The 27287-nt window shown below is 43.8% G+C and overlaps 2 protein-coding genes across 2 annotated transcripts in view; one reads left to right on the top strand and one right to left on the bottom strand.

The window, feature by feature from the left end:
* The first annotated feature begins 178 nt into the window (after positions 1-178).
* On the top strand, positions 179-19739 carry TRMT6 (tRNA methyltransferase 6 non-catalytic subunit). The gene is made up of 11 exons (XM_060786108.2): positions 179-341; positions 2327-2454; positions 2830-2939; positions 5071-5162; positions 5252-5335; positions 6178-6302; positions 13552-13901; positions 15584-15669; positions 17255-17357; positions 17444-17530; positions 18913-19739. The coding sequence occupies exons 1-11, from the start codon at positions 247-249 to the stop codon at positions 19075-19077; spliced, it is 1425 nt and encodes a 474-aa protein (XP_060642091.2). The 5' UTR covers positions 179-246; the 3' UTR covers positions 19078-19739.
* Positions 19740-21896: 2157 nt separating this feature from the next.
* CHGB (chromogranin B) overlaps positions 21897-27287 on the bottom strand; it is a 30553-nt gene continuing 25162 nt past the window's right edge. Inside the window, exon 5 of the mRNA XM_060786221.2 lies at positions 21897-22303. Coding sequence (XP_060642204.2) covers positions 22220-22303 — 84 coding nt within the window. The 3' untranslated portion in view covers positions 21897-22219. The remainder of the gene's footprint in view (positions 22304-27287) is intronic.

The following is a 27287-nucleotide window of genomic DNA, read 5'->3' as shown; positions in this document are numbered from 1 at the left end:
CAAGAAAGGACTTGAATGCTGGGGAATGCAGAAGTCAGGGGCAACAGAAGAAACCTTGTTTCCGTTTCCGGCCACGGGAGATGGCTCTTGCCAGCGCGCGCCGGCTTTTGTGAGGGAAGACGAGTGGGTAGCGGGTGAGAAGCCCAACCCAAAAGGAGGCGGGGCTTCTCCCGGCCGGCGCATGCGCGTGGGCAGCACTTCCTGAAACCTGCGGCTGGAGGAAAGAGAGCGAGGGCGCGTGCCAGCATGGACGGGGGCGCGAGGCGGGTGATCCGCGAGGGGGACTGGGCGGTGCTCAAGCGGAACGAGGTCTTCAAGGCGGTGCCCGTCGCCAGGAGAAGGTGGGCCAGGTTCGCTTCTCTGCCTGCAGAGGAACTCCTCTTTTTGACATGTCGCCAATGCATGTTGCAGCCGTGGACTCCCCATCCACGGATCCCAGCATCCACGGCATCGAATTGCCCGTCTCATATCTTAAAGGGGCACAACTGAACTCTGCCACTTTGTACAATGAGGCTTGAGCATCTACCCATTTTTAGTATCTGCGGAAGTTCTGGAACCAAGCTCCAGTGGATAGTGAGATCCCACTGTACAGTCACACTTGGGCTCATGGGAGGAAAGACAAGATAAACATATAACAGTTGTATTATTATTATTATATGTATACACCCCCTGGTGGCACTGTAGTTTAAACCGCTGAGCTGCGGAACTTGCTGACCGAAAGGTCGGCGGTTCGAATGCAGTGAGTGGGGTGAGCTCCCGCTATTAGCCCCAGCTTCTACCAACAGTTCGAAAACATGCACATGTGAGTAGATCAGTAGGTACCGCTTTGGTGAGAAGATAACACTCCATGCAGTCATGAGTTATGACATCACAACGTCTGAGGATGCTTGCCATTGATGTGGGTGAAACGTCAGGAGAGAATGCTTCTGGAACATGGCCATACAGCCCCGAAAACTCACCACAACCCGATGATATAATGATGATAATAATAATACCCGGCATAGTGAATTATTTACCGTGTTTGCCATGAAGTCTAATCATATCATGGAGACCCCAGCAGATACCTGGATGACCATCTGTTAGGAGTGCTTTAGGTATATGTCTCTGCAGAAGGGACTGGACCAGTTGGATCACCCTTGGGGTATCTTCCAACTCTGATTCTGTGATGTTCAACCTCAGATACTAGAAAGAAAATGAAAGCAGGGATGGGCAGTCATGGACTTCTGGGTACAGGCAGTCCTCAACTGACAAGCCCCAACATTGGCAGTCTTTAGGAAGAGCTTGAAGACCTGGCTGTTCCAGTGTGCCTTTCCAGGATAGGAAACTCCCAGCATCATGTCCCAAACGCACTTTATTAGAGATTTAAGATTGTCTGCACATCACACCTACCCCTAAAATCCTTATTACATTTGGCCCGGCCCTTAGTTTTAAATGTGTCATGATGTGTCGTGATGTATTGTTTTAATGTTTTACTGTTATTGCTTTAATGTTGATTGGTTTGCTTTATGAGTTTTATTGTTGTATTGTTATGCTGTTGTTTTATTGAGGGCCTTGGCCTTTGTAAACCGCACCGAGTCCTTCGGAAGATGTTAGCGGGGTACAAATAAAGTTAATAATAATAATAATAACTTACAATCATCCAGCTTACAAACAACTCCTAGTTAAGAATTGGGGGGGGGGGGGTAAACAACAGGAAGTGAGAGAAATCTCCCCCTATGAAGGGGAATTCACACCTGAAAGAATTATTATCATGTCCTTGTTTCCACAACAAGCCACATTGTTCAAAATCTAATTATATTGAATTAATTCTGATCCACACACAAATTCTCTCTCCCTCTCTCTCTCTCTCTCTCTCTATATATATATATATAACTAGAGTTACATTTAAAATGTTCCAACTTACAAAAAAATTAAGAACAAACTTACAGAACCCATCTTGTTTGTAACTTGGGGACTGCCTGCATTTGGGAGGCATTAAGGGAAGTGGATCCAGTTTTCCCCTATTAAAGTTATAATGGAGCCCTGAGTTTTCCTGAGGAAGCATGTTAAGTTTTAGGACTGTTCCCCTCCTCATAGCAGTGAACCTTCACATACATTATGTGATTCAGCCAGTGGTATTGATTCTTGCTTTCATGACTTTGGTGTTGCTTTGGAGTCTAGTTGCCTTCACTAGAAATTCCTTAAAAGGTAATGATAACAGGGCCTGTTTGTGCTTTCATCTGAGCTCCAGAATAATAAAGTTGTGTCTACTTTAGGTCTGATTGTTTTTGTGGGATTTTGGATAATCATCCCTTCAGTATCTCATCTATTTCTCTCCAATCTCCAGAAAAATCATCTTTGAAAAACAGTGGTTCTACCTCGATAATGCCATTGGGCAGGTCTATGGGACGACGTTTGAAGTGACCGGTGGTGGGAGCCTACAGCCAAAAAAGAGGGTGGAAGAAACAGCAACAGGTAGGAGAGAAGCAGAGAGTTCATCTGTGTGAAGTTCTGGCAGTATATTTTTGGTATCTTTCCCAAACAAAGTGTACTAGATATTGTTTGTCTGGTGGAGATGATCTATTCCTTGGTGGTTTCCTCTCTTGCCTTAGTCCAGGGGTATCAAACTCATTTTCATTGAGGGCCACACCAGCCTTATGGTGATGCATGCAAGCAAGCCAGGAAATCTTCAGTTCACTACAGTTTCCCATTGTGTCCAAACTGGTAATCTCTAGCTACAAGATTTGGAGGAAGCTGAGATTTTAAGTGCTGTAGGAATATTATTTTGTGGACCAGCTATTCTCACTTTACTCCAGCAATGTTTTAAGCTTCTATATGCACTATTTTCAGAAGCAAAAGAAGCGGGTACAGATAATCGCAACATCGTTGACGATGGAAAGTCTCAAAAACTCACTCATGATGATATCAAGGCTTTGAAAGATAAAGGCATTAAAGGACAGGTAACTAAAATTTATGTCATTCACATCTCTTTGATGGTGATTTGTCTGATAAATCTGGGTGGTTTGCAGTGTGGGTTGAGTATTTCTCATCCAAAATCTTGGAGTACTCCAAAATCCAAAATAATCCCTGTAGGCGACTAAAATAATGACACTTTTGCTACTTGATAGTTCAATGTACCCAAACTTTGTTTTCATGCAGAAAATTATTGACAATTTTTTTGTATGGAATTACCTGCCTATGATGTATATGCCACATAAATGAAATTCATGTTTAGATTTGAGTCCATTCACCAATGTTTCTCATTATATACATGTATGCAAATACAAGTATTCCAAAATCCAAAAACATCCAAAATACTTCAGTTTCCAAGCATTTCAGGTAAGGGATACTCAGCCTCAATCTGAGCAGACTTCTACTGTGTATCATTGTATTATAAGGAGAAGAGGAGATAGAGTTTAGCACATGAAATAATATATTCCAAAACTCCTGTATTTTATGACTCACTGACTGATTCTTGGAGATCCACTATCACTTCGAAAACTATACTATGGCCTTATCTACACTGACCATTTAATGCAGATCAAAGCTATTCTCCAAATGTGCCAGCCAAACAGCAAACTTTCACAAAAGCACGCAAAAGAAGGATCCTAAATGAATATCAGTGCTCTGTGGTTTTGTGTAATCATAATCTGGGCTTCGAAGTCGTTCCAAGATTTGCTGTGCAATTATCTGCACAGCAAAACCACATTCTTCAATACAGACTTGAAATTGCATGAAATGATCAGTGTAGATTCAGCCTATGTCAAAAGAGTCTATTGTATTTAGAAAACATGTTCTTCCATATGTGCAGTTCTGTATAGTTAGAACCTAGAACACTGCCTGTTCCCAGGTTATGTTGTCTCCTCCAGTGTTGTGAACAGTTGACTCTCGGACTTCTAGCATTTGAAGTCCAAAAGATCTGCAGGACCAATGGATGGTAACCACTGACTCTCTGAGTCTCAGGCAAAAATAGGCAGGAACCAACAAATGGTTGTGTGGCAGAGATGGGACCTTTCCCATCAGTCGCTATCTCATAGTTTAAATCAGTGTTTCCCAACCTGTGGTCTGTGGGCCACCAGTGGTCCCCAAGAACTAAAATATGGTCCACGGCGTCACCGTTGCAACTAGAGCGACTGGTCTTGCGAAACCCTCGTACAGTGCCGAGGCTTATTAAATACGGTTTTCTTTGGGTGAGCAGATGGCGACTACTGAATGGCATATATTCTGTATCAGAAACTAGAGCTGATGTGGTCTATCCAATGCATTTTTCTGAATCAGCACCCCAAATCACCAAACTGAATCTAAAGTTGACCAAAAATTGATTTCTAACCCTTTTGGTACAAATGTTGGAGAGTGGTCTCTTGTCAAAATGGTCCCTGGTCAAGTGGTCCCTGGTCAAAAAAATGTTGGGAACCACTGGTTTAAATGGAAAATTCAGAGAATGAACCTGGGTACTTTTGCCAACAAGTATATCATTCTGGTCCTATATAAATGCTACCCTGGTTTTTGGCCAGAGACAGAGTAGTATGGCTGTTACTTGAAAAGTATCATTAGAAGAATTTGTTATATCTGGTCCTTGCTGGGATTACTTGCTTTGAAGTATGTAATCTGTCTTCTTGGAGCTCATAGAGAATCATATCCCTAGGTTAGCATGCGTTCCTCCCTGTGTTCAGTTAATTTTTTTTTGTCTTGTCAGGAGCGACTTGAAAAACTGCAAGTCACTTCTGGTGTGAGAGAATAGGCCGTCTGCAAGGATGTTGCCCAGGGGACGCCTGGATGTCTTTGGTTTTTTAATATTTTACCATCCTTGTAGGAGGCTTCTCTCATGTTCCTGCATGATGAGCTGGAGCTGACAGAGGGAGCTCATCTGTGCTCTCCCTGGATTCGAACTTGCAACCTGTCAGTCTTCAGTCCTGCCAGCACAGGGGTTTAACCCACTGTGCCACCAGGGGCTCCACTGTTACGATAATGAACCAGCTATATAATTTATAATTGAGTAATGTTTCCTTGTTGGCTTGTTTTTAAAGTGAAGCATATTTCCAAATAATTTTAATTCATTTAAGAAATGAATAAACTTGTCTTCTCTTGAAGGAAATTGTCCAGCAATTGATAGAAAACAGCACTACATTTAGAGACAAGACAGAATTTGCCCAGGATAAATACATCAAGAAAAAGAAAAAAAAGTAAGTTGAATCTTGGCCATTTCAGGGAGTAGTTGAAGTCAAGCAGATTCTCCGTGCCTTTAACACAAGTTGTTGTGCTTTGCTTACAGATATGAAGCAATTATTACAATTGTAAAACCATCGACACGTATTCTGTCGACAATGTATTACGCAAGAGAACCAGGAAAGATCAAGTAAGGCTTGTTGCATGTCATTTATATGAGAAACTTAGATATCTAAATGCATATTTGAAAGAATGGAAACTATAATCTTTTGTATTACTGTGTGTTTTCCGGGCTGTGTGGCCATGTTCCAGAAGCATACTTTTCTGATTATTCACTCACATCTGTGGCAGGCATCCTCAGAGGTTGAGGGGTCTGTGGGAAACTTGGCAAGTGAAGAATGTCCAGGGTGAGAGAAAGAACTCTTGTCTGCTTGAGGCAAGTATGAATGTTGCAATTGGCCACCTTAATGAGCATTTAATGGCCTTGCAGCTTCAAAGCCTGGCTGCTTCCTGCCTGGAAGATCCTTTGTTTGGAGGTGTTAGCTGGCCTTGATTGATTCTTGTCTGGAATTCCCCTGATTTTTGAGTCTTGCTCTTTATTTACTGTCCTGATTCTAGAGGTTTTAAAATAATGGTAGCCAGATTTTGTACACGTTTGTGGGGGGTCAGAGGCACAATTTAAAAACACTGTCCAAACTTCCTAGGAATCTCTATGTCTGTCAGTGCAATTCTACAGTCTACTTCTGACAGAAAAGGACCAGATATATTTTCAAGCCTTGTTTGTTTTTTCGGTGTGTGCTCCATAAGGCAGAAACATGGGTAGTTTCAAATTATACCTTGGAATTGTCAAAATAAATTATATTCATCAGTTCTCCTTCAGAGGGCACCAATTTGCTATTGAACAACTTGGTCCTTCAGAAGGATGTACTTATTTTTGTACGTTCTTTCTTATCAAACCCCTACATAGCTCATTGTGTTCCTTAAAATTTGGTAGATCATACTGAGAGTGAAATAAAACTTTTATTTTTCCAGTTATTTGAGATATGATACTCTAGCACAGATGCTGACTTGGGGAAATGTCCATGCTGGCAACAAGATGATTGTAATGGAAACTTGTGCAGGGTTGGTCCTTGGTGCTGTTATGGAGAGAATGGGAGGTAAGAACCGTAGGAAATGACAACCTTTTTCAAGCCTTCTCTAGTAATCTGTTTTTCTATGATCCTGTTGCTTACTGTTTGTATGTATGTTCTGGTATGCAGTTTCCTTTACTCTATGGTTCCTGAGAAGTTATAGAAGGGGCTGTAAACCAAATGCTCTCTCTCTCTCTCTCTCTTTGACAATGTGACCCATTAATAGCTGTTTTGTTATAAGAGACATGCCCTGGTTGGCTGGCACAGGGAACTGTCTCAAACATGGATTAATACATTTTGTATCTTTGTATGAAGGTTGTGAGTAAACGAAATATGTTATTTATATCAACGTTTACTTCATTTTTGTCTCTTGAGTGCATGATATAAAACAAGTTGTTTTATGGGAGAATATATATATATATATATGTGTGTGTGTGTGTGTGTGTATGTATATGTATGAACCCCCAGTGGTGCAGCAGGTTAAACTGCTGAGCTACTGAACTTGCTGACTGAAAGATTGGCAGTTCAAATCCAGGTAGCGGGGTGAGCTCCCGCTGTTAGTCCCAGCTTCTGCCAACCTAGCAGTTCAAAAACATATAAATGTGAGTAGATCAATAGGTACTGCTTCGGTAGGAAGGTAACGGTGCTCCATGCAGTCATGCCAGCCACATGAGCTTGGAGGTGTCTATGGACAATGCCAGCTCTTCGGCTTAGAAATCACCACCCCCCAGAGTCGGACATGATTAGACTTAATGTCAAGGGGAAATCTCTATCTATCTATCTATCTATCTATCTATCTATCTATCTATCTAACTATATGGCACTGAAAAATATTTCTAAACCTCTAGTGGTTTTATGCACTGGCAAATCTCTGTTTTCCTAACAGATCGGAGATAACAGGTTATTCAGTCTAACAACTGAGGCCATTGTCTTACATAATTATATCTGGTTGTATACCACATGCTTTTCTAAAAAGGTATGATCTCCAAAAGATTATGAATGCAATTTTCCAAAAAAGAACAACTGAAACATAGAACTTTTGGAACGAAACATTTTTGGAAACACTAAAACATTGATATTTTTATGGTAGAGTATGGCTTTAAAAATACAATCTTTCATTGTCCTTTTTTGAAGGAATGCATAGTGGAATAGCAATTTCACATAAAACAGATTATTCAATATTACGTAAAGCCATAGAAAAGATAAACATATAGGAAGCCACTGGGAAACAGTTGTTTATTTCTCCAAATCTACCTTCTGTTTTGGCCAACAACCAATTTAAGGTGCTCCTAAATGGGAACAAAGAATGGAAGGGAAGCAATGGCAGTTCTTCACTGAACCTACGCATTTATTTATTTATTTATTTGATGCACTTATTAACCGCCATTCTCAGCCCATAAGGGCGACTCATGGCGGTGTACAGTACACATAAAAGACAATTACAAAAAAGCCAGTTTCAACAACATATAAACTATACAACAATTACAGACTACACTAAACATCCGCTTCGTCTCTTAGTGGAATCATAGCCAGTCTCATATTCCTTGTTCCATTCCAGTTCTCATTACCGTATTGTTTAGCACTTAATTAAATGCCCTCTCGAACAGCCATGTCTTAAGGCTTTTTCGAAAGGACATGAGGGAAGGCGCCTGTCTGATGTGTGCAGGGAGAGTGTTCCACAGCCGGGGGGCCACCACCGAGAAGGCCTTCTCCCTCGTCCCCGCCAGCCGTGCCTGTGAGGCAGGCGGGATCGAGAGAAGGGCCTCCCCAGACGATCTCAAGGTCCTCGTGGGCTCGTAGGCCAAGATGCGGTCAGAAAGGTATTTTGGGCCGGAACCGTTTAGGGCTTTGTAGGCCAAAACCAGCACCTTGAATTGGGTCCGGTAGCAAATCGGCAGCCAGTGGAGCTGGGACAACAAGGGCGTTGTGTGCTCCCTGCCACCCGCTCCAGTTAGTAACATGGCTGCCGCGCGCTGAACCAGCTGAAGCTTCCGGGCCGTCTTCAAGGGCAGCCCCACGTAGAGAGCGTTGCAGTAGTCCAGGCGGGATGTGACAAGAGCGTGTACCACCGTGGCCAAGTCAGACTTCCCGAGATACGGGCTCAGCTGGCGCACGAGCCTGAGCTGTGCAAATGCTCCCCTGGTCACCGCTGAAACCTGGGGGTCCAGGCTCAACGATGAGTCCAGAGTCACACCCAAGCTGCGAACCTGCGCCTTCAAGGGGAGTGCGACCCCGTCCAGCACAGGCTGTAACCCTATACCCCGTTCGGCCTTGCGACTGACCAGGAGTACCTCTGTCTTGTCTGGATTTAGTTTCAGTTTGTTCGCCCTCATCCAGACCGTTACAGCGGCCAGGCACCGGTTCAGGACCTCAACAGCCTCCTTAGTAGCAGGTGGGAAGGAGTGACAGAGTTGGACATCATCTGCGTACAGATGACACCGCACCCCGAAACTCCGAATGATCTCACCCAGCGGCTTCATGTAGATATTAAACAGCATGGGGGACAGTATGGAACCCTGTGGCACCCCAAAAGTCAAAGGTTGTGGTGCGGAACAGGAGTCCCCCAATAACACCTTCTGGGTGCGGCCCTCCAGAAATGACTGGAGCCACTGCAGAGCAGTGCCCCCAAGACCCATTTCCGCAAGGCGCCCCAGAAGGATACCGTGGTCGATGGTATCGAAGGCCGCTGAGAGGTCCAGGAGCACCAACAGGGACACACTCCCCCTGTCTAGCTCCCGGCGCAGATCATCCACTAAGGCGACCAAGACCGTCTCGGTACCATGCCCCGGTCTGAAACCAGACTGTGCCGGATCCAGATAATCCGTGTCTCTCAAGAATACCTGGAGTTGTGAGGCCACCACGCTTTCCATGACTTTGCCCAAGAAGGGGAGATTGGAAACAGGCCGAAAGTTGTCTAATTTAGTGGGGTCCAGTGATGGCTTCTTCAACAGCGGCTTTATGATAGCCTGTTTTAGGCTCGCTGGAATCTTGCCTTCCCGAAGGGAGGCATTCACCACCACTGTTACCCACTCAGCCAATCCCCCTCTGGCCTCCCTCAGAAGCCAGGATGGGCAGGGGTCTAGGATGGACATGGTGGGCCTCATTCCTCCAAGTATCTTGTCCACATCCTCGGGTTTCACAAACTGAAAAGAATCCATCAAAATAGGACAAGCAGGTGCTCTTGTTACATTCTCGGAGTCTGCATCTAACGCGGCGTCCAGCCCAGAACGGATCAAGGCGACTTTGTCTGCAAAGAACCGAGCAAATGCTTCACAGCGCGCGACCGAATTGTCAGGGCTCCCACCTGCAGTGGTGGGAGTTAAAAGACCTCTGACAATCCGAAACAACTCCGCTGGACGGTTCTTTGCAGACGCAATAGTGGCCGCAAAGAAAGTTTTCTTTGCGGCCTTTATTGCCGCGGCATATGCCCTAAGAAAGGACACAAACCGTGCTCGGTTTGACTCGCTCGGATCTGAACGCCACACGCTCTCTAGTTCCCTCTTCCTTCGCTTCATCACTGCCAGCTCCTCAGTAAACCAAGGGGCTGGTTTAGCTCGGCTACTTGAGAGGGGACGTTCCGGAGCAATCATGTCAATAGCCCTGGCCATCTCCCCATTCCAGAGAGCCACCAAGGCTTCGACATGGTCACCTACCGAGGTGGCGGGAAAATCCCCAAGAGCCGTCAGGAATCCATTCGGATCCATCAGCCTCCTGGGGCGGACCATCTTAATAGGTCCTCCACCTTTGCAGAGGTTAGGGGGCGCAGTGAGCCTAAATCTGATCAGGAAGTGGTCGGTCCATGGCAACGGAGAGATGGACAACTCCTCCACACCGCCACCCTGTTCCCATCCCTGGCAGAAAACCAAATCCAATGTGTGTCCAGCACAGTGGGTGGGGCCAGATATTTGTTGGGACAGCCCCATGGTTGCCATGGCAGACATGAAGTCCTGAGCCGCACCTGTGAGGGTCGCCTCGGCATGGATGTTGAAGTCTCCCAGCACAAGGAGCTGTTGAGACTTCAACGCCAGGCTCGAGACCACCCCCGCTAGCTCAGGTAGGGAGACTGTAGTGCAGCGAGGTGGACGGTACACTAACAGAATCCCTATTCTGTCCCGGTCACCCACCCTCAGGTAGACGCTTTCAAAATTTGCGGTCTGCGGGATGGGGCACCTGGTCAGATGGATGGAATCTCTATAGACCACTGCGACCCCGCCTCCCCGCCCTCCGGATCTCGGTTGGTGCTGCACGGAGAAGCCCGGAGGACAAAGCTGGGTCAGATTTACTCCTCCAGCTTCATCCAACCAGGTCTCCGTGATGCACGCCAGATCTGCCCGCTCGTCCAGGATTAGGTCCTGGATCCAGGTCGTTTTTCCGTTGACAGATCTGGCGTTCAACAGCACCACCTTCAGTCCAGAGGGTCCGCTCACCTGGTTACACCAATTTACCTTAGGAGACCGAGTTGGAATTGTTAATGTTTTGGATAAATGGTCCGAATTTGGCCAAATTTGAGGTCTCCTTTTCCCGCATCTCCTCCTTCCCACCACGACCTCTATGGGGGCCCCTCGGCTAGTGGAACACCTCCCCTCCTCCATGCCGCAGTTCCTGATCAGGGTCTTAATCTCTATTTCATCAGATGTTTGAAATGTTGGCGTTTTTTCTTGCCAATTACTTTGGTCTTCTTTGTCCCCCCTCCCCTCCTCATTGTTCTTCACAGGCTCCAGCCCACTTCCTCCCCTGCTTCTTCCACCAGTCAATAGTATCAGAGACAGTATACATAGGAGGGTGGGGGACCACATGGATGGGAACAATACACTTTGGTAGATGGTAAATACAGATGGTAAACGTTCAACCGCAAAATAGGGTGGTCCCTAGAGTGCTAGAGTCTTAAGTGCAACAGTAGTAACAATAGCAAAATCCACGGCTACAAGGGTAGTTCTTAAAGTGCAGGAACTTAAAATGCGACAAGATATTAAAGTGCAACAAGCCCAAAACTTGGCCCTCAATGCTACTAAAGTGCGGCAGGGGGACTCGGGGAAGGGACAAAGTGCAAAAACAGTTGGCGACAGAGGCAGGCGCCTTTAAAGTGCTATGCTATGCTCTTATTATCACATTAGCAGCAAGTTAGGATGGAACTATAACGTTCGATGTTGGCAATATGTAAACACAGTAAACAAGAGATTGACAGTTGGCACAAGTGCTATGATTCAGATGTAAAACAGACGATTGATGTAAGATAGCGGATGGACCTCCGGAGGTGGTCGACACGGTGGCGGTCGGCCCAGTTGGTCTCTATCCGGTTAAATTGCGCAGGCAACACAAGGCTAAGGCAGGTGCAACACAGCTTTATAGTCACTCCCTCCTTGGAGGATTGCTGAGTCGCACCCAGTTGGAAAGGGCCTGGGGCTTCTCCTACTCACAAGTAGTCCAGGGCAGCCAAGCTGGATGGAAGGATTCAGGACCCCTGTGGCAGGAGCAGCAGCAGTCTGAGACTAGGCCAAGGCAGGTGCAACACAGCTTTATAGTCACTCCCTCCTTGGAGGATTGCTGAGTCGCACCCAGCTGGAAAGGGCCTGGGGCTTCTCCTACTCACAAGTAGTCCAGGGCAGCCAAGCTGGGTGGAAGGATTCAGGACCCCTGTGGCAGGAGCAGCAGCAGTCTGAGACTAGGCCAAGGCAGGTGCAACACAGCTTTATAGTCACTCCCTCCTTGGAGGATTGCTGAGTCGCACCCAGTTGGAAAGGGCCTGGGGCTTCTCCTACTCACAAGTAGTCCAGGGCAGCCAAGCTGGATGGAAGGATTCAGGACCCCTGTGGCAGGAGCAGCAGCAGTCTGAGACTAGGCCAAGGCAGGTGCAACACAGCTTTATAGTCACTCCCTCCTTGGAGGATTGCTGAGTCGCACCCAGTTGGAAAGGGCCTGGGGCTTCTCCTACTCACAAGTAGTCCAGGGCAGCCAAGCTGGGTGGAAGGATTCAGGACCCCTGTGGCAGGAGCAGCAGCAGTCTGAGACTAGGCCAAGGCAGGTGCAACACAGCTTTATAGTCACTCCCTCCTTGGAGGATTGCTGAGTCGCACCCAGTTGGAAAGGGCCTGGGGCTTCTCCTACTCACAAGTAGTCCAGGGCAGCCAAGCTGGATGGAAGGATTCAGGACCCCTGTGGCAGGAGCAGCAGCAGTCTGAGACTAGGCCAAGGCAGGTGCAACACAGCTTTATAGTCACTCCCTCCTTGGAGGATTGCTGAGTCGCACCCAGTTGGAAAGGGCCTGGGGCTTCTCCTACTCACAAGTAGTCCAGGGCAGCCAAGCTGGATGGAAGGATTCAGGACCCCTGTGGCAGGAGCAGCAGCAGTCTGAGACTAGGCCAAGGCAGGTGCAACACAGCTTTATAGTCACTCCCTCCTTGGAGGATTGCTGAGTCGCACCCAGTTGGAAAGGGCCTGGGGCTTCTCCTACTCACAAGTAGTCCAGGGCAGCCAAGCTGGATGGAAGGATTCAGGACCCCTGTGGCAGGAGCAGCAGCAGTCTGAGACTAGGCCAAGGCAGGTGCAACACAGCTTTATAGTCACTCCCTCCTTGGAGGATTGCTGAGTCGCACCCAGTTGGAAAGGGCCTGGGGCTTCTCCTACTCACAAGTAGTCCAGGGCAGCCAAGCTGGGTGGAAGGATTCAGGACCCCTGTGGCAGGAGCAGCAGCAGTCTGAGACTAGGCCAAGGCAGGTGCAACACAGCTTTATAGTCACTCCCTCCTTGGAGGATTGCTGAGTCGCACCCAGTTGGAAAGGGCCTGGGGCTTCTCCTACTCACAAGTAGTCCAGGGCAGCCAAGCTGGATGGAAGGATTCAGGACCCCTGTGGCAGGAGCAGCAGCAGTCTGAGACTAGGCCAAGGCAGGTGCAACACAGCTTTATAGTCACTCCCTCCTTGGAGGATTGCTGAGTCGCACCCAGTTGGAAAGGGCCTGGGGCTTCTCCTACTCACAAGTAGTCCAGGGCAGCCAAGCTGGGTGGAAGGATTCAGGACCCCTGTGGCAGGAGCAGCAGCAGTCTGAGACTAGGCCAAGGCAGGTGCAACACAGCTTTATAGTCACTCCCTCCTTGGAGGATTGCTGAGTCGCACCCAGTTGGAAAGGGCCTGGGGCTTCTCCTACTCACAAGTAGTCCAGGGCAGCCAAGCTGGATGGAAGGATTCAGGACCCCTGTGGCAGGAGCAGCAGCAGTCTATCACAATGCAGCTTTGTGAGTTCTAATACTTATTATGCTAACTTTGGTTGATGTTTGCAGGCTATGGATCCATTATTAATATGTATCCTGGGGGAGGACCTGTCAGAGCTGCCACGAACTGCTTTGGATTCCCAGACTCCTTTTTCCAGATGCTTTATGAGTTCCCGCTCAGCAAAGTGGAGAGTGTTCTCTCTGGGACATTTTCTTTAAAGGCCCTGCCCTCTGAGTCTGAAGACAGTCTGGCTTTGGCAGAAGACAGCAATGGGTCAAGCGACGAGAAACAGCAGCCTATACAAGATGTAGATATGGAAAGCAGTGCCATGATGGAGAGCAATCAGCCAGAAGAACAAGAAGCGGCGGACCTCCCAACTGAGGGTGAAGCATTTGACAATAATAAAGCAAAGGGAACAGTAAGGTTCTATTGACTAACTCAAGGAAACTTAAGAAATGAGTCAGATGTTGTTTATGTTTATGTATTTACAAGATTTGATACCCCACATTCAGTTCTGAAACTTCATGGTATTACTGGGTGGCCGTTTGTAGCTTCTGTAGCTAATTGAATGGGTACACCATCATGTTTATACTTGAAGTTAAGTGTACCTTTTTACAAGAATTTAAAGCTGTCTAATGACATTCTGAAGACCGGTTCACACTTGCAAGTGTTTACCCCCCATTTGCCAAGATTTATCCTCAACATTAGTATAATACAGTGGTTCTCAACCTGGAGTCTCCAGATGTTTTTGGCCTACAACTCCCAGAAATCCCAACCAGTTTGCCAGCTGTTAGGGTTTCTGGGAGTTGAAGGCCAAAAACATCTGGGGACCCCAGGTTGAGAACCATTGGTATAATAGAAGGTGCCACTGAATGCTTGTTGTTCCTGCTGACTTGAAGTTATCCGCAAGTTAAATTCATCAATGTCTTTTTTGTAGACTAATGCGATTGACTTCAGGATAAGAGCATAAGAAATCTTGCCTTAGTGCAGCGTTTCTCAACCTGGGGGTCAGGACCCCGGGGGGGGGGGCTCATGAGTGGGTGTCAAAGGGGTCACCAAAGACCATCAGAAAACACAGTATTTTCTGTTGATCATGGGGGTCTGTGTGGGAAGTTTGGCCCAATTCTGTCGTTGGTGGGGTTCAGAATGCTCTTTGATTGTAAATCCCCGTAACTACAACTCCCAAATTTAAGGGTCTAATTCCCCAAACTCCACCTGTGTTCAAATTTGAGCATATTGAGTATTCATGCCAAGTTTGGTCCAGATCCATCATTGTTTTGAGTCCACAGTGCTCTTTGGATGTAGGTGATCTTCAACTCCAAAATTCAAGACCAATGCCCACCAAACTCTTCCAGTATTTTCTGTTGGTCATGGGAGTTCTGTGTGTCAAGTTTGGTTCAATTTTATTGTTGGTGGAGTTTAGGATGCTCTTTGTTTGTAGGTGAACTATAAATCCCAGCAACTACAACTCCCAAATGACAAAATCAAATGCCCCATCCTCCAATCCCACCAATATTCAGATTTTGATGTATTGGGTAATTGTACCAAATTGTGTCCAATGAATGAAAATACATCCTGCATATCAGATATTTACATTACAATTCATAACAGTAGCAAAATTACAATTATGAAGTAGCAATGAAATGGGGGTTATCACAACATGAGGAACTGTATTAAGGGGTTGCGGCATTAGGAAGGTTGAGAAACACTAGTGCATTTGATGCCACTGAATAACTAAACTTCATCAATATTAAAGTTTAGGAAATGGGCCTAATTTAACAAACGCTGGAAGACAATTGATCTTTCATAATTCTATTTATGTGTGAACAATTTTTTGAATTGATAGGGGGTGGAAATTGAAGTCAGTTCCTCCTACAAATTATTTGTGGGCTGGAAATCGTGTGGCCACCCAGATGTTATTGGACTGCGTCTCCCAGCAGCACCATTGGTGAGGAATGCTGGGAACCGTGGTTCAAGAATATCTGGAAAGCTAAAAATTTCCAGTCCTGGTGTGCTATATAATTTTTCAAAGTTATACATAAAAGGATTTGTTTAGAAAGCCATATCTGTCATTCAGCCTCTTAAAATTGTTTTTCCCAGGCACATGACAAAGAAAAGAAACAAGAGGAAAAAAGGAAAAAGTTTGTAGAAACCGCTGCTTTGTTGAAGGACAAAAATGCTGATGGGTGAGTCTGGTTTACATAATACTGCTTGCAAGAAATATTGTACACTACCATTCAGAATTAGTCAAGTCTTAAGTCTCCTATTCTGCCTGAATGGTTCAATGTGGTAACCTCACTGTTTTGGCTCTGTCATCCTTTTATAATGGTTTTTATTTTATTACATTTTCCTTCTTAGCATAGTTGTTTTTCTCCATTTACTTTGTAACAAATTTTGAAATATTTTCTGTTCTTGGTTTGAAAGTCTTATTTCCTGTTTAGTTGTGTGGTACTTACTTTGAAAGTAGCTGTTATACTTCAGAAACTTTGTTTTTGTGGCTGCCTCAAACTGTGTTGATTTGGTTGAGACTCTATCAGACATTCATTGAAAAACTAAAATAATGTGCTGCAGGATGTCCCGCCAAGACAAAGTTTTTGCAGCTTAATAAACTTTTCCCATGTTTTTATGATGGAACCAATTAGGAAATAACACTTATAGCTGAGGAACAACAATGTGTTACATAGTGTTAATTTCTATCCAATCTCATCATATCCAGTTTTCCAGTACTATCTCTAGACCAGAGTTTTCCAAACTTTTTATACATCTATCATTTCACAACATGATAATTCAGTTTTACTACCAACTTGGACTTTAAACCAACCCCATGTAAAAGATATGGACACATACATAAATTGTAGTCATGAAATGTATGAGGACACAAAATATTTCATAAAAACCTTTCATTTGTACTTTCAAAAATATATGATTTATTGCTTATTTTACATAGACTAAGAGGTTTTTTGTTATGTTCGAGTGACACACCTACACACTGCAGCCAACATATTAATATCTTGTGTCACACCTTTTGGAAAGCTCTGCTCTTGATAATCAGTACCCATAATATTTTGGGTAAGGAGTGGATAATTAGGTTCAGAAAGGATGAAAAGTAAGAAAGAAAGAAAAATCACCATAGAAACACATTTCACCTTAATCATTCAGTACAAGCAGTCCCCAAGTTATGAATAGGTTTGTTCTTAAGCTGAATTTCTTTGTAACTTGAAACGGGTACATTTGTAAAGTGTAACTCCAGCCAAAATTATATCTTTTTAGCTGTGGATAGCATAGGGAAGGGTTAACACCCCTGTGGTGTTTATTTCACTGTCTGTTCCCTTGTTCAGAATATTTCACCTCATTTTCTGTCCTTGTGATAATTATATCTTGAAAAATGTGGCTTCCTGTAGAAACAAGGATTTGTGAGAAAGATTCAGTGGAGATACTTTTCTCCATGATAATAACTCTTCCAAGAGTGAATTTCCCTTCCGAGGAATAGATTTCTCTCACTTGCTGTTGTTTCACATCTGTTTTTAACTACGAATCGTTTGTAAGTCAGATGTTTGTAACTCGGGGACTGCCTGTAGTTTCCAGTGTTTATATTTGTCTTTCAAATGTGAAATCCTTATTATATTGTTAAATGCTGAATTGGGGGGGGGGGGCATTGTTCTTTCCTACACAATATTTCTTAATGGCTTCATCTTTCTCTTTACAAATCTAAATTTATAGTTTTGATATGTTGGGAAACATAGCTAATCTCTGCACAACTTTCTATTGCAGTCTGATCATAGCCAGTCGATTTCATCCAGTGCCCTTACTACTATCGTTACTAGAATTTGTTGCTCCTTCAAGGCCTTTTGTTGTTTACTGCCAGCATAAAGAGGTGAATGAGAAACATTTTCTTTTGGTTCTTTTTCTACCTGTTTCAATAAGCCCATTTAGTAATTTCAGTCTTTCTTCTCTTCTTAGCCATTAGTGGAGTGCTACACGAAGCTGAGAGAGAAAGGAGGAGTCATTAATCTTAAACTTTCAGAGACATGGTTACGGAGCTATCAGGTGAGAATCGGAAATGTTACGTACTACTTTGTGAGTGAGAAGAAACATGTGGTCATTCTCAACCGTTCACTGGTTCCTTTATGTAGCAGATGTCCTTTCATTGCTGAAGAAATGTTAACAGAGCTGTACTGTATGATTAAAATGGGGGAAATAGCACAATAGAAATGGGGATAACTGTGGAGTTAGCTTTCTTCCCTTGATTTCCTCCATCGCCCTCTTTTTTGTTCCTTTCTTTCCTTCTTCCCTTGCTTTCCGTCATACCCTTCTCCCCCTCCCTTCCTTCCTTCCTTCCTTCCTTCCTTCCTTCCTTCCTTCCTTTCAAACTACAGGAAAGAGATTCCACTTCAACATTAGGAAGAACTTTCTGACTGTTAGAGCCGTTCAGCAGTGGAACTCTCTGCCCCAGAGTGTGGTGGAGGCTCCTTCTTCGGAGGCTTTTTAAGCAGAGGCTGGATGGCCATCTGTCGGGGGTGCTTTGAATGTGATTTTCCTGCTTCTTGGAAGGGGTTTGGACTGGATGGCCCATGAGGTCTCGTCCAACTCTATGATTCTATAATAATAAGAGAGGCAGAGGTTCATCCTTTACCTTGCCAATTAAAATGGATCTCAGGAATCTTAGAGTCAGTGTCCAAGGAATACAGAGGTGGGACCTCCCCTCGAGGCTTCAGTGTTTGAACTATAACCCTACAATTCCTGAGTATTAGCAACATTGTTCTGTTGAAAGTTGACCCAAAACATCTGGCCCGTCAAAGATTCCCCATCCCAATGAAAACAGAAATTACGGTATTACATCTTTTAATGCTTCACCTTGGTATTGTAGAGTTAGGTATCCAACTGTTATAAACATCTAAGTAGTGAGACTGTTTCTCTGATGTGCTGAAACTGTGACCAATCTCTTTATACTTTTTGCTTTAATGGCTGGTTTTTTACATGTTGAACTGTATAATACTACTATGCAACCCATATCCGGAATTCCAAAATACTGAATAATCCAAAATTGTCTACTTGGGTAGCTGAGATAGTGACACCATTGTTTTCGGATAGTTAAATGTATGTCAACTTGGCTTCATGCATAAAATTATTATAAATATTCTGTATAAAATTTCCCTCAGGATGTGTTTATTAGACGTATATGAAACATAAATGAAAGTTGTATTTAGACTTGGCTTGCATCTCCAAAATAATTCAATTGTGTATGTATATGCAGATATAGATATTTCAAAATCTGAAATCCAAAACATTACAGATTCCAAGTGTTTCAGATAAGGGATATTCATCCTGGCCTTTGGAATTCTGAACCACATCCACCTATTGTGATTACACAACTGGTGCTGCTTAAAGTATTCTACTATAGTAACATGTGCCTCTCTTGTTCTTGGTAGGTTTTGCCAGACCGAAGCCATCCCAAACTGATGATGAGTGGTGGCGGTGGGTACCTATTAACAGGTATCACTGTTACAAATGAGGTTGTAAAAAATGATGGGGAAACAGACCAGGCAGCTGGTGAGCCAACATCTAAAAAGCGTAAACTTGAAGAACATCATTGATGATTGAAGAAGCTGTTCCTCATAGGACACAAATTATCCTTGTGTCGTATTGCTACGTATTGTGTCGCGTTGTATTTTTCCCTCCAGCTACTATCAGGAAGAGCCGCCTTCTACAGGACATTATCAGGGAAGAGGAGACTGAAGAACCAGCCCAGTCCCCACAGGGCCATAGCTTCAGAATTGTATTTGTTCACCTGTTGGATGATTTCATGACATCACTCTTTAAGAATCACCTTTTCCTAGAGATATTGCCAAAATTGACTGAATCTCCAGTCTACTCTCTTCCTGTGTTTCCTGACTTCACATCCCATGTTTCTTATAGCACTTCGTCTCTCATTTTACTGCAGTTTTCCTTTGGTTGTAGTGGTCGGTCATGTTTTGGCTCAGACTTGAAATTGTTATTGCGCCCTTTAAAACTGATGTTGTAATACCATGTCATAACATTGCTATCTGAGGGAAACAGGACTGTGGATGCTCCTCCTGAGCACAAGAACTACGGAACATCAAGGGTGAATTTTAGAATCCATTTACACATGTTACCATTTTTTACAAAAAAAAAAAAGCTGGCTTTCATCTTTTTTTAACGATACACCTTTTGTTTTGTAGAATTTTATGTCCTGTAAAACTATATTTCAATAAATTATATTACTTTTGTAATACAAGAGTTTTCCCTTCTGAGTGTATTATTGTGGAAACTGGAAAACAGTTTGGACTCCCTGGAGTGAGCGAGAAAGAATAGAAAAACAATTTAAAAAACATATTTGCTTTATTTTTATACTGTCTATAAGCTAGAAATGTCACCGATGTATTGTTTCAAGAAACTGTGCATACTGCCCATGTGTACGATAACAATATTTTTATCTGTATTCAGATTTCCTCCCAGGAAAGTGCTATCTTGGATACAAATAATACCTTCGTTTTACCTCTTAAGATAGTTCTGAATATCTGAACTGTGAACCCAATGGTTTGCTTTTGGATCTCCAGAGTAATTCACCTGTAGTATGCAAGACTGATTTCCTAAAACAATAGTAGACAAAACAGAGCTAGTACTGTAGTGCTACATTGATAGAGAGTTCTTGGTTACCACACAGTCATGATTTGACCTATTGCTATTGTCTCTATTGCCTCTGTCACAAATCCTCCATTGGAACAGGATGTGCTTAAAGTAAAGGTAAAGGTTTCCTCTTGAAATTAAGTCTAGTCATGTCCAACTCAGAGGGTTCGTGCTCATCCTGATTTCTAAGTCGATGAGCTGGCGTTGTCCATAGACGCCTCCAAGGTCAAATGGCCAGCATGACTGCATGGAGTGCTGTTACCTTCCTACTGGAGTGATATCTATTGATCTACTCACATTTGCATGTTTTCGAACTGCTAGGTTGGCAGAAGCTGTGGCTGACAGCGGGAGCTCACCTCGCTTCCTGAATTTGAATATGCTTACTCTGACACAAATAGTTCAGCCTGTTCATATAATCGTGCAGAACAGTGGCAGCGCTTTGATCATTGGAAGAGAAAGGAAGTATGCCCCTTTCCCCACCCTTTTGCCCCTTCCCATCAGACAAGTTACTCCTTTCAACTCAGTTGATCCTGATCAGGAAAGCAGCAATTATACCAATTCCAGAAGAAGGAGAAGACCCAATGTAGTTTTCCTTTTCATAAATAACGGAGACTTCCTACAATGTGATTTCAAAAGAACAAGAGCTCAATTCCTCCATACCCTATGTATCTCCCCCCCCCCCCCCCAGCAAATCTTTACAGATCCAACATTCCTCAAATGGGGCTATTTGTGCTTTCACAAAGAATGGCTCCTATCATCCCTTATTTTGTCAAGATAGAACAGGAAAGTGCTATTCCATTCCTCATTGGCGGTAGATACCTTTATGTATTTTCTCAGGTCTTCAAGGATATGAAGTATATGAAATTGTGTTTTCACGGGTATCTGGTAAGTTCTGCTTTACTGAGATTGCCTGCAACTAATGTCCAGCTCATTACAGATCTTAGAAATGGCTCAAGGTGTGTAGAATTTGGGACACAAATACTGTGCGTTGGAAGCTCTGACTTCAATTCTTTGCTCTTTCATATCTTGAAAAGCTTCTATTCAGGAGGCATTTGTGTATATGTGCCTTCAATTCACCTGGCTTATGGTGGACCCCCATGCATTTCTTAGGGTTTTCTTAGGTAAGGAGTACTCAGAGGTGGTTTTGACAGTTCCGTCCTCAACCCTCCACATTTGTGGGTTTAACTTTTGCAGACTTGATTATTTCCAGGTTTGATTAATACATATATTCTCTCAAGGGTTCGTTAGGTCCTCCGGTGGGACTCTAGGGTCAACTTCTGCTGGAGGAGTCACATTGGAGGATCCAGGGATTCTCAGAGAGGTGTTCTCTTAGGTTTTCAAAAATAGGGTTTTTAAAGTTTTTTTTTTTTTACTTTCTGGGGGTCTTGCACCCATAACCTCAGCCAACATAGAGGGCCTACTGTATAGCCTTTGGCATTAATTGGTGGTCCCCTCATCCATGTATTAATCAAGGCTAGGCTCGGTCTTTTCTAAATTTCTCATTTCCACATTTTCCTTTTGTTTTTATTTGTATAGTCCATTTTCTTCCAGAATTCTGGCACAATGAATTTTGGAAGGAAGTCTAAAAAGGCTTGAAATAGAACCATTGAAGAGCGCTTGAGCACAGGTTGGCCTCCCATTCCCGATCCATCCCATTGGCTCCCATGCCTTCAACATAAAGCTGTGATTTGCCTTTTGTTCCATCTGACCACCACAACACTATAAATCACTTTAAGACTTAACAGAGGAGGCAAATGTGTGGATGTTGTGGACAATGTGGTTTTATTATTTCTAACAAAGAATATATTTTTGAAGAACACAAAGACAATTGTTTCCACACACACTTAAAAATGTCTTGCACAGAAGTCTATACACTAGAATTCATGCTGCTCAGATCTCCCTAGCATATTGGGAATATCAAGATGCTCTCTTGCACTCATGTAAATCACACTTTTTTGTGGATAGTAAACTGCATTCCTGGTTAAGGAGGGGAGAAAACAACACTCATGGCAGTGATTTGACCAATAGAGAAAGGATACTGTAAATAAAGCCAGATTTCACCATTTCCTAGAATAGGCCAGGCAAAATTTATCCCCGCCGGTTACTGTTGAATTTCTCAGCTATCTTCTGGAGCTCCAAATCCATTGCAGCCAGATTTTCCAGTTCTTTCTCCTGTGAAGAATGGGAAATAAAATAAATTATGACAACACAGCTTTAGATTACAAATCACTATGGGCCCTTCCACACAGCCGTACATCTCTAAATACCAAGGCAGAAAAATCCCACAATATCTGCTTTGAACTGGGTTATCTGAGTCCACACTGCCATATAACCCAAAATTCAAAGAAAAGGGATTTTATTCAGCTGTGTGGAAGGGGCCTGTGTTGCAAATTATTGCATTTGTATTATTTGGTTGCCACCTTTTTCATAAAAGGTCTGCTCACTGCTAAACTCCATGGTGAGGAAAAATTACATATGGCTATAATTTATTTGCACATATTTATTTCCTCACAGTATGATCCTGTTGGTTTTCCTGGGCCTCTCAGGAGCCACCCGTTTCTGTCTGCAAAAAACTCCGGCACCAGAAGAGAGCAGCACAGAAGGGGGCAGTGTTGCTGTATTACTCTCATTATGTTTACTCTGTCAGAAAGAAACTGAACAAGCTGGTACTTAATTATATGTTTCACCCCAAGGGATCCGACCCGGGGCTTAGGAAGTAGTTTATTGGACAACAGTTCCTATGATCCCTCAATGATGATCCAGAGACCGAGACTATAACACCTTCCTAAGCAATTGGTTCAATTCCCAAACTGCTTTTACTATTGAGAGGTCCCATCACAGTCAACTATACAACCATTAGAGCTGGTCCTACTCCTTAGGAAACTGGAGAACAAACCTGCCCCTCCTCTTTGGCAGCCTTGATATTTAAAGAGAGCAGTCATCATCATCATCATCATCATCATCATCATCATCTTTATTTGTACCCCGCCACCATCTCCCCGATGGGGACTCGGTACGGCTTACATGAGGCCAAGCCCAAACAACAATTACATGAAATGAGTCATGTCACCCAAAGTCTTCTCCAAGCAGAACAAGTCCAGCCTTTCAACCTTTCCATATATATATATTGTTCTCAATGCCTTTTATCATCTTTGTTTCCTTTGCCAGAAGCTACTCCAACCTGTTTATATCCTTCCTAAAATGAGGCACACAGAACTGAATGGTTAGGATGTGGAGCAAACTGCCACTCATGGCACTTATTTGACCAATAGAGAAAGGATACTGCAAATATCCTTTCTGTATTGATAGAGATAGCAGGGGTGTTACTTTGCTCAGCTGTATTAATGCAAATTTAAATAACATTCTCTTTACCTGCTGCAGTATCATACTGCTGTTTCATATTCAGTTTATGGGAAGCAATAATCCCAAGGCAGGATTATTTTTAATATACATGTGTTGTTGTGATAATTTTATGCTTATGTTGTTTTGTTAATTTTATGTTATGCTGTTTCCTTTGTATGTTTGAGTGATGTTACTTGGAAACCGCTCTGAGTCCACCTTGGGGAGATAGAGCAGTATATAAATAAAGTTTTATTATTATTTATTATAAGATCATTTTCACACATAGTAAAGTAAAGGTAAAGTTTCCCCTTGACATTAAGTCTGGTTGTGTCCGACTCTACAGGGTGGTGCTCATCTCCATTTCTAAGCCAAAGAGCCGGCGTTGTCCATAGACACCTCCAAAGTCATCTGGCCAGCATTACTGCATGGAGCGTCGTTGTCTTCCCACAGAAGCGGTACCTATTGCTCTACTCACATTTGCATGTTTTCAAATGGCTAGGTTGGCATAAGCTAGGGCTACCATCAGGAGCTCACCCTTTCCCAGATTCAAGCCGTCAACCTTTCGGTCAGCAAGTTCAGAAGCTCAGCGGTTTAACCCACTGTGCCACCAGGGGGCCTCTTGTGTTCCTCAGCAATTGGCATTAAGAAGCTTGCTGCCAATGATACTGGATATAATGCATGACCATTGTGAACAGTAATCAATCGCAACCTTATACTGACATGCATAGTGCTCTATAGCATTGCATAATATTAATAATATTAGACATATTGTCAACATTGCAGCAGCAACATGATCTTAAAGTACAAGCATGCTTCTTAATAAACCTTATAATTTCAGCCAAGTGTTTATTTAGAACTGTGAGTTCCCTTTTACTCCAGCACTTCCTGCCATGTGATAGTTGTGGTTATGAATCTGAGAAGATTACCTCAAGGCTACATGTGTTTCCCTGAAACAACATACTCCGGTTTCAAATATTATGCAAGACATGTACAGTATGTTTCTCTGAAATCACTGAGCAAGCAACTATGGGGTTAGGATGACATAGTCATGTGCTATAAATTGCAGAGGTTATGTCATTTAGATCAGGGCAGGGGAACCGAGGCTCCAGAAATCAAAGCAAAGTCCTCTGGATCCCAGTCCCCTTTAACATTAAAAAATAATTATGATGTGGCTCCGGGTTGTGCTTGGTTTTTTACATGTAATGAAAAGCAAAGGCTTAGCTCTAAAACATCACTTCTAAACAGAGGCATTTTGGCAGTTCTCAGGTAGCACCCTATGAAGGCCAAGGTGGATGAAGATTTCTTCAACCCATATAAACATGTTTTAGACTAAATTCTAGCCAATGAGAGAGAGAGAGAGAGAATTTTGAAGTTACGTCCATGGTTTGGCTCTTGTTCTGCCTACATCACCTTGTGGCTCCAACACATTACCCTTGAGGGGATGTGGCCCTTGATGGGAAAAGAAAAATGTTCCCATCATGTCTTGGACATACTCAAATTTCATTGGAATGAATCATTTTCTGGAGAGCATTACAAAGCAAACTGCAGCCTCTCTTCCTTTGGATGTAGGTGTGGGTGCCATAGAACTAATTTAAATCATTCGGTAGACTAATGGATATGAAGATGATACCACTTTGATGGCTGAAAACGAGGAGCTGAGGAGCCTACTAACCAAGGTGAAATAAGAAAATATAAAAGCTGGGTTGCAGTTAAACATCCAAAAAACCAAGATTATGGCAACCAGACTGATTGATAACTGGCAAACAGAGGAAGAAAACATGGAGGCTGTGACAGACTTTGTATTTCTAGGTGTAAAGATTACTGCAGGCACAGACTGCAGCCAGGAAATCAGAAGACGCTTACTTATTGGAAGGAGAGCAATGACCAATCTCAACAAAATCGTGAAGAGTACAGACATCACACTGGCAACGAAGGTCCGCATAGTTAAAGCAATGGTATTCCCCATAGCAACCTATAGATGTGAGAGCTGGACCAGAAGTAAGACTGAGTGACGGAAGATAGATGCTTTTGAACTCTGGTGTTGGAGGAAATTCTGAGAGTGCCTTGACCGCCAGAAGATCCAACCAGTCCATACTTCAGGAAATAAAGCCCAACTGTTCATTGGAGAGAAGGATAGTGAGGCGAAGTACTTTGGCCACATCATGAGAAGACAGGAAAGCTTAGAGAAGACAATTATGCTGGGGGAAATGGAAGGAAAAAGGAAGAGGGGCCGACCAAGGGCAAGATGGATGGATGGCATCCTTGAAGTGACTGGCTTGACCTTGAAGGAGCTGGGGGTGGCCATGTCCAACAGGGAGCTCTGATGTGGACTGGTCCAGGAGGTCACAAAGAGGCGGAAGCAACTGAACAAATAAACAACAACGGCTAATGGAAGCAAGAACCTATCTGACAGTGTACTCATATATATGTTTATTTGGAAATCGGTTCTATCATGTCCAAGCAGCTGAATGCCGGGTTCTTGACATTCCAGCTCTCAAGATCGTACATGGAACACCTTTTCTTAAGTGTTCACTTTTGCTGACAAGTTTCTAGAGGGTAAATATCAGCATGTTATGTAATTCCAAGGAGGCACAAGTGTAAATGATATCTGAGGGTACCTGAGGACTGAGTGAAATCCAGCCAAAGCCAGATTCTAAGGGCAACGCACTGCTGGTTCTGTGTGCTATTTGGATGTGAAGTGTCAACAGGAAGGACTTTGCACATGTCAGCACGATCAGGTTGCCAATAATAAGCTCTAGAAATGGAGAGGGTGAAATGTCTTTTTGTGAATGCCATTGACCACTTAGAAAACGCCTTTTAAAACAGCCATTAAAGTAATGTCTGGTATTAAGTGTTGCAGGCTACAGATTTGCAGGGTAGTTACAAATCTATACTTGCTCTGTTTTTGGTAAGGCATGCTGCAACTGTAAACTACATAAATATAATCCCAGTCCATTTTAAGATTGAGCAGATGGACTGGACAAAGAAGGGCAGTTCAGTTTCCAAATGGGATGCAAGAAGGGGAGTGTTTCCACTCTCCTCCCACCAGCAAGTAAGGCAGTGACAATCAGAAGCAGGACCTCCACCTATTTCAAGTCCTTTTGTAGCCTGCTGGGAGGGGAGTGGAAAAGTCATCGTCCTTACACCTAGATGGGATGCCTTTTCCGGGACCTCCTGTGCCGGATTCAATTGGAAGCTCTTAAGGTGGGTTGGGAAAGATGGGCAAGGAGGTATTATTTAACTACACAGATGTCACCTAGTTACATAGGAGCCTCCGGTGGCGCAGTGGGTTAAAGCCCTGTGCCAGCAGGACTGAAGACCGACAGGTCGCAGGTTCGAATCCGGGGAGAGGCGGGTGAGCTCCCTCTATCAGCTCCAGCTCCACATGCGGGGACAAGAGAGAAGCCTCCCACAAGGATGATAAAACATCAAAATCATCCAGGCGTCCCCTGGGCAATGTCCTTGCAGATGGCCAATTCTCTCACAACAGGACACTCCTGACACCCCCCCCCCCAAAAAAAACCTAGTTACATAGATGTTTTTCGTTACACAGGTGTAACTAAAGGTTGCCAGTACATCCAATCTTTCATATCTATGATTCCACATCTAAACCTTGGTTTTTTTAAATCTAAAAGGCACACCTGATTTGCTATCTATATACTTAAAAGTCAAAGTGTTGTTCTTCATTCGTTCAGTCGCTTCCGGCTCTTTGTGACCTCATGGACCAGCCCATGCCAGAGCTCCCTGTCGGCCATCATCACCCCCAGCTCCTTCAAGATCAAGCCAGTCACTTCAAGGATGCCATCCATCCAGT

This window comes from Anolis sagrei, chromosome 1, assembly GCF_037176765.1.
Source record: "Anolis sagrei isolate rAnoSag1 chromosome 1, rAnoSag1.mat, whole genome shotgun sequence".
NCBI classification, from domain to species: domain Eukaryota; kingdom Metazoa; phylum Chordata; class Lepidosauria; order Squamata; family Dactyloidae; genus Anolis; species Anolis sagrei.
Note: the sequence above shows the minus strand (reverse complement) of the source record. Positions and strands in the feature narration are given on the sequence as shown.

What these genes read in the sequence shown, in the direction of transcription:
- TRMT6 (XM_060786108.2), top strand. Translation starts at nt 247, where the DNA reads ATGGACGGGGGCGCGAGGCGGGTGATCCGCGAGGGGGACTGGGCGGTG. An exon ending in ATAATAAAGCAAAGGGAACA is followed by an intron (nt 13,902 to 15,583) that starts GTAAGGTTCTAT and finishes TGTTTTTCCCAG; the next exon opens with GCACATGACAAAGAAAAGAA. An exon ending in AAGGACAAAAATGCTGATGG is followed by an intron (nt 15,670 to 17,254) that starts GTGAGTCTGGTT and finishes TTTCTATTGCAG; the next exon opens with TCTGATCATAGCCAGTCGAT.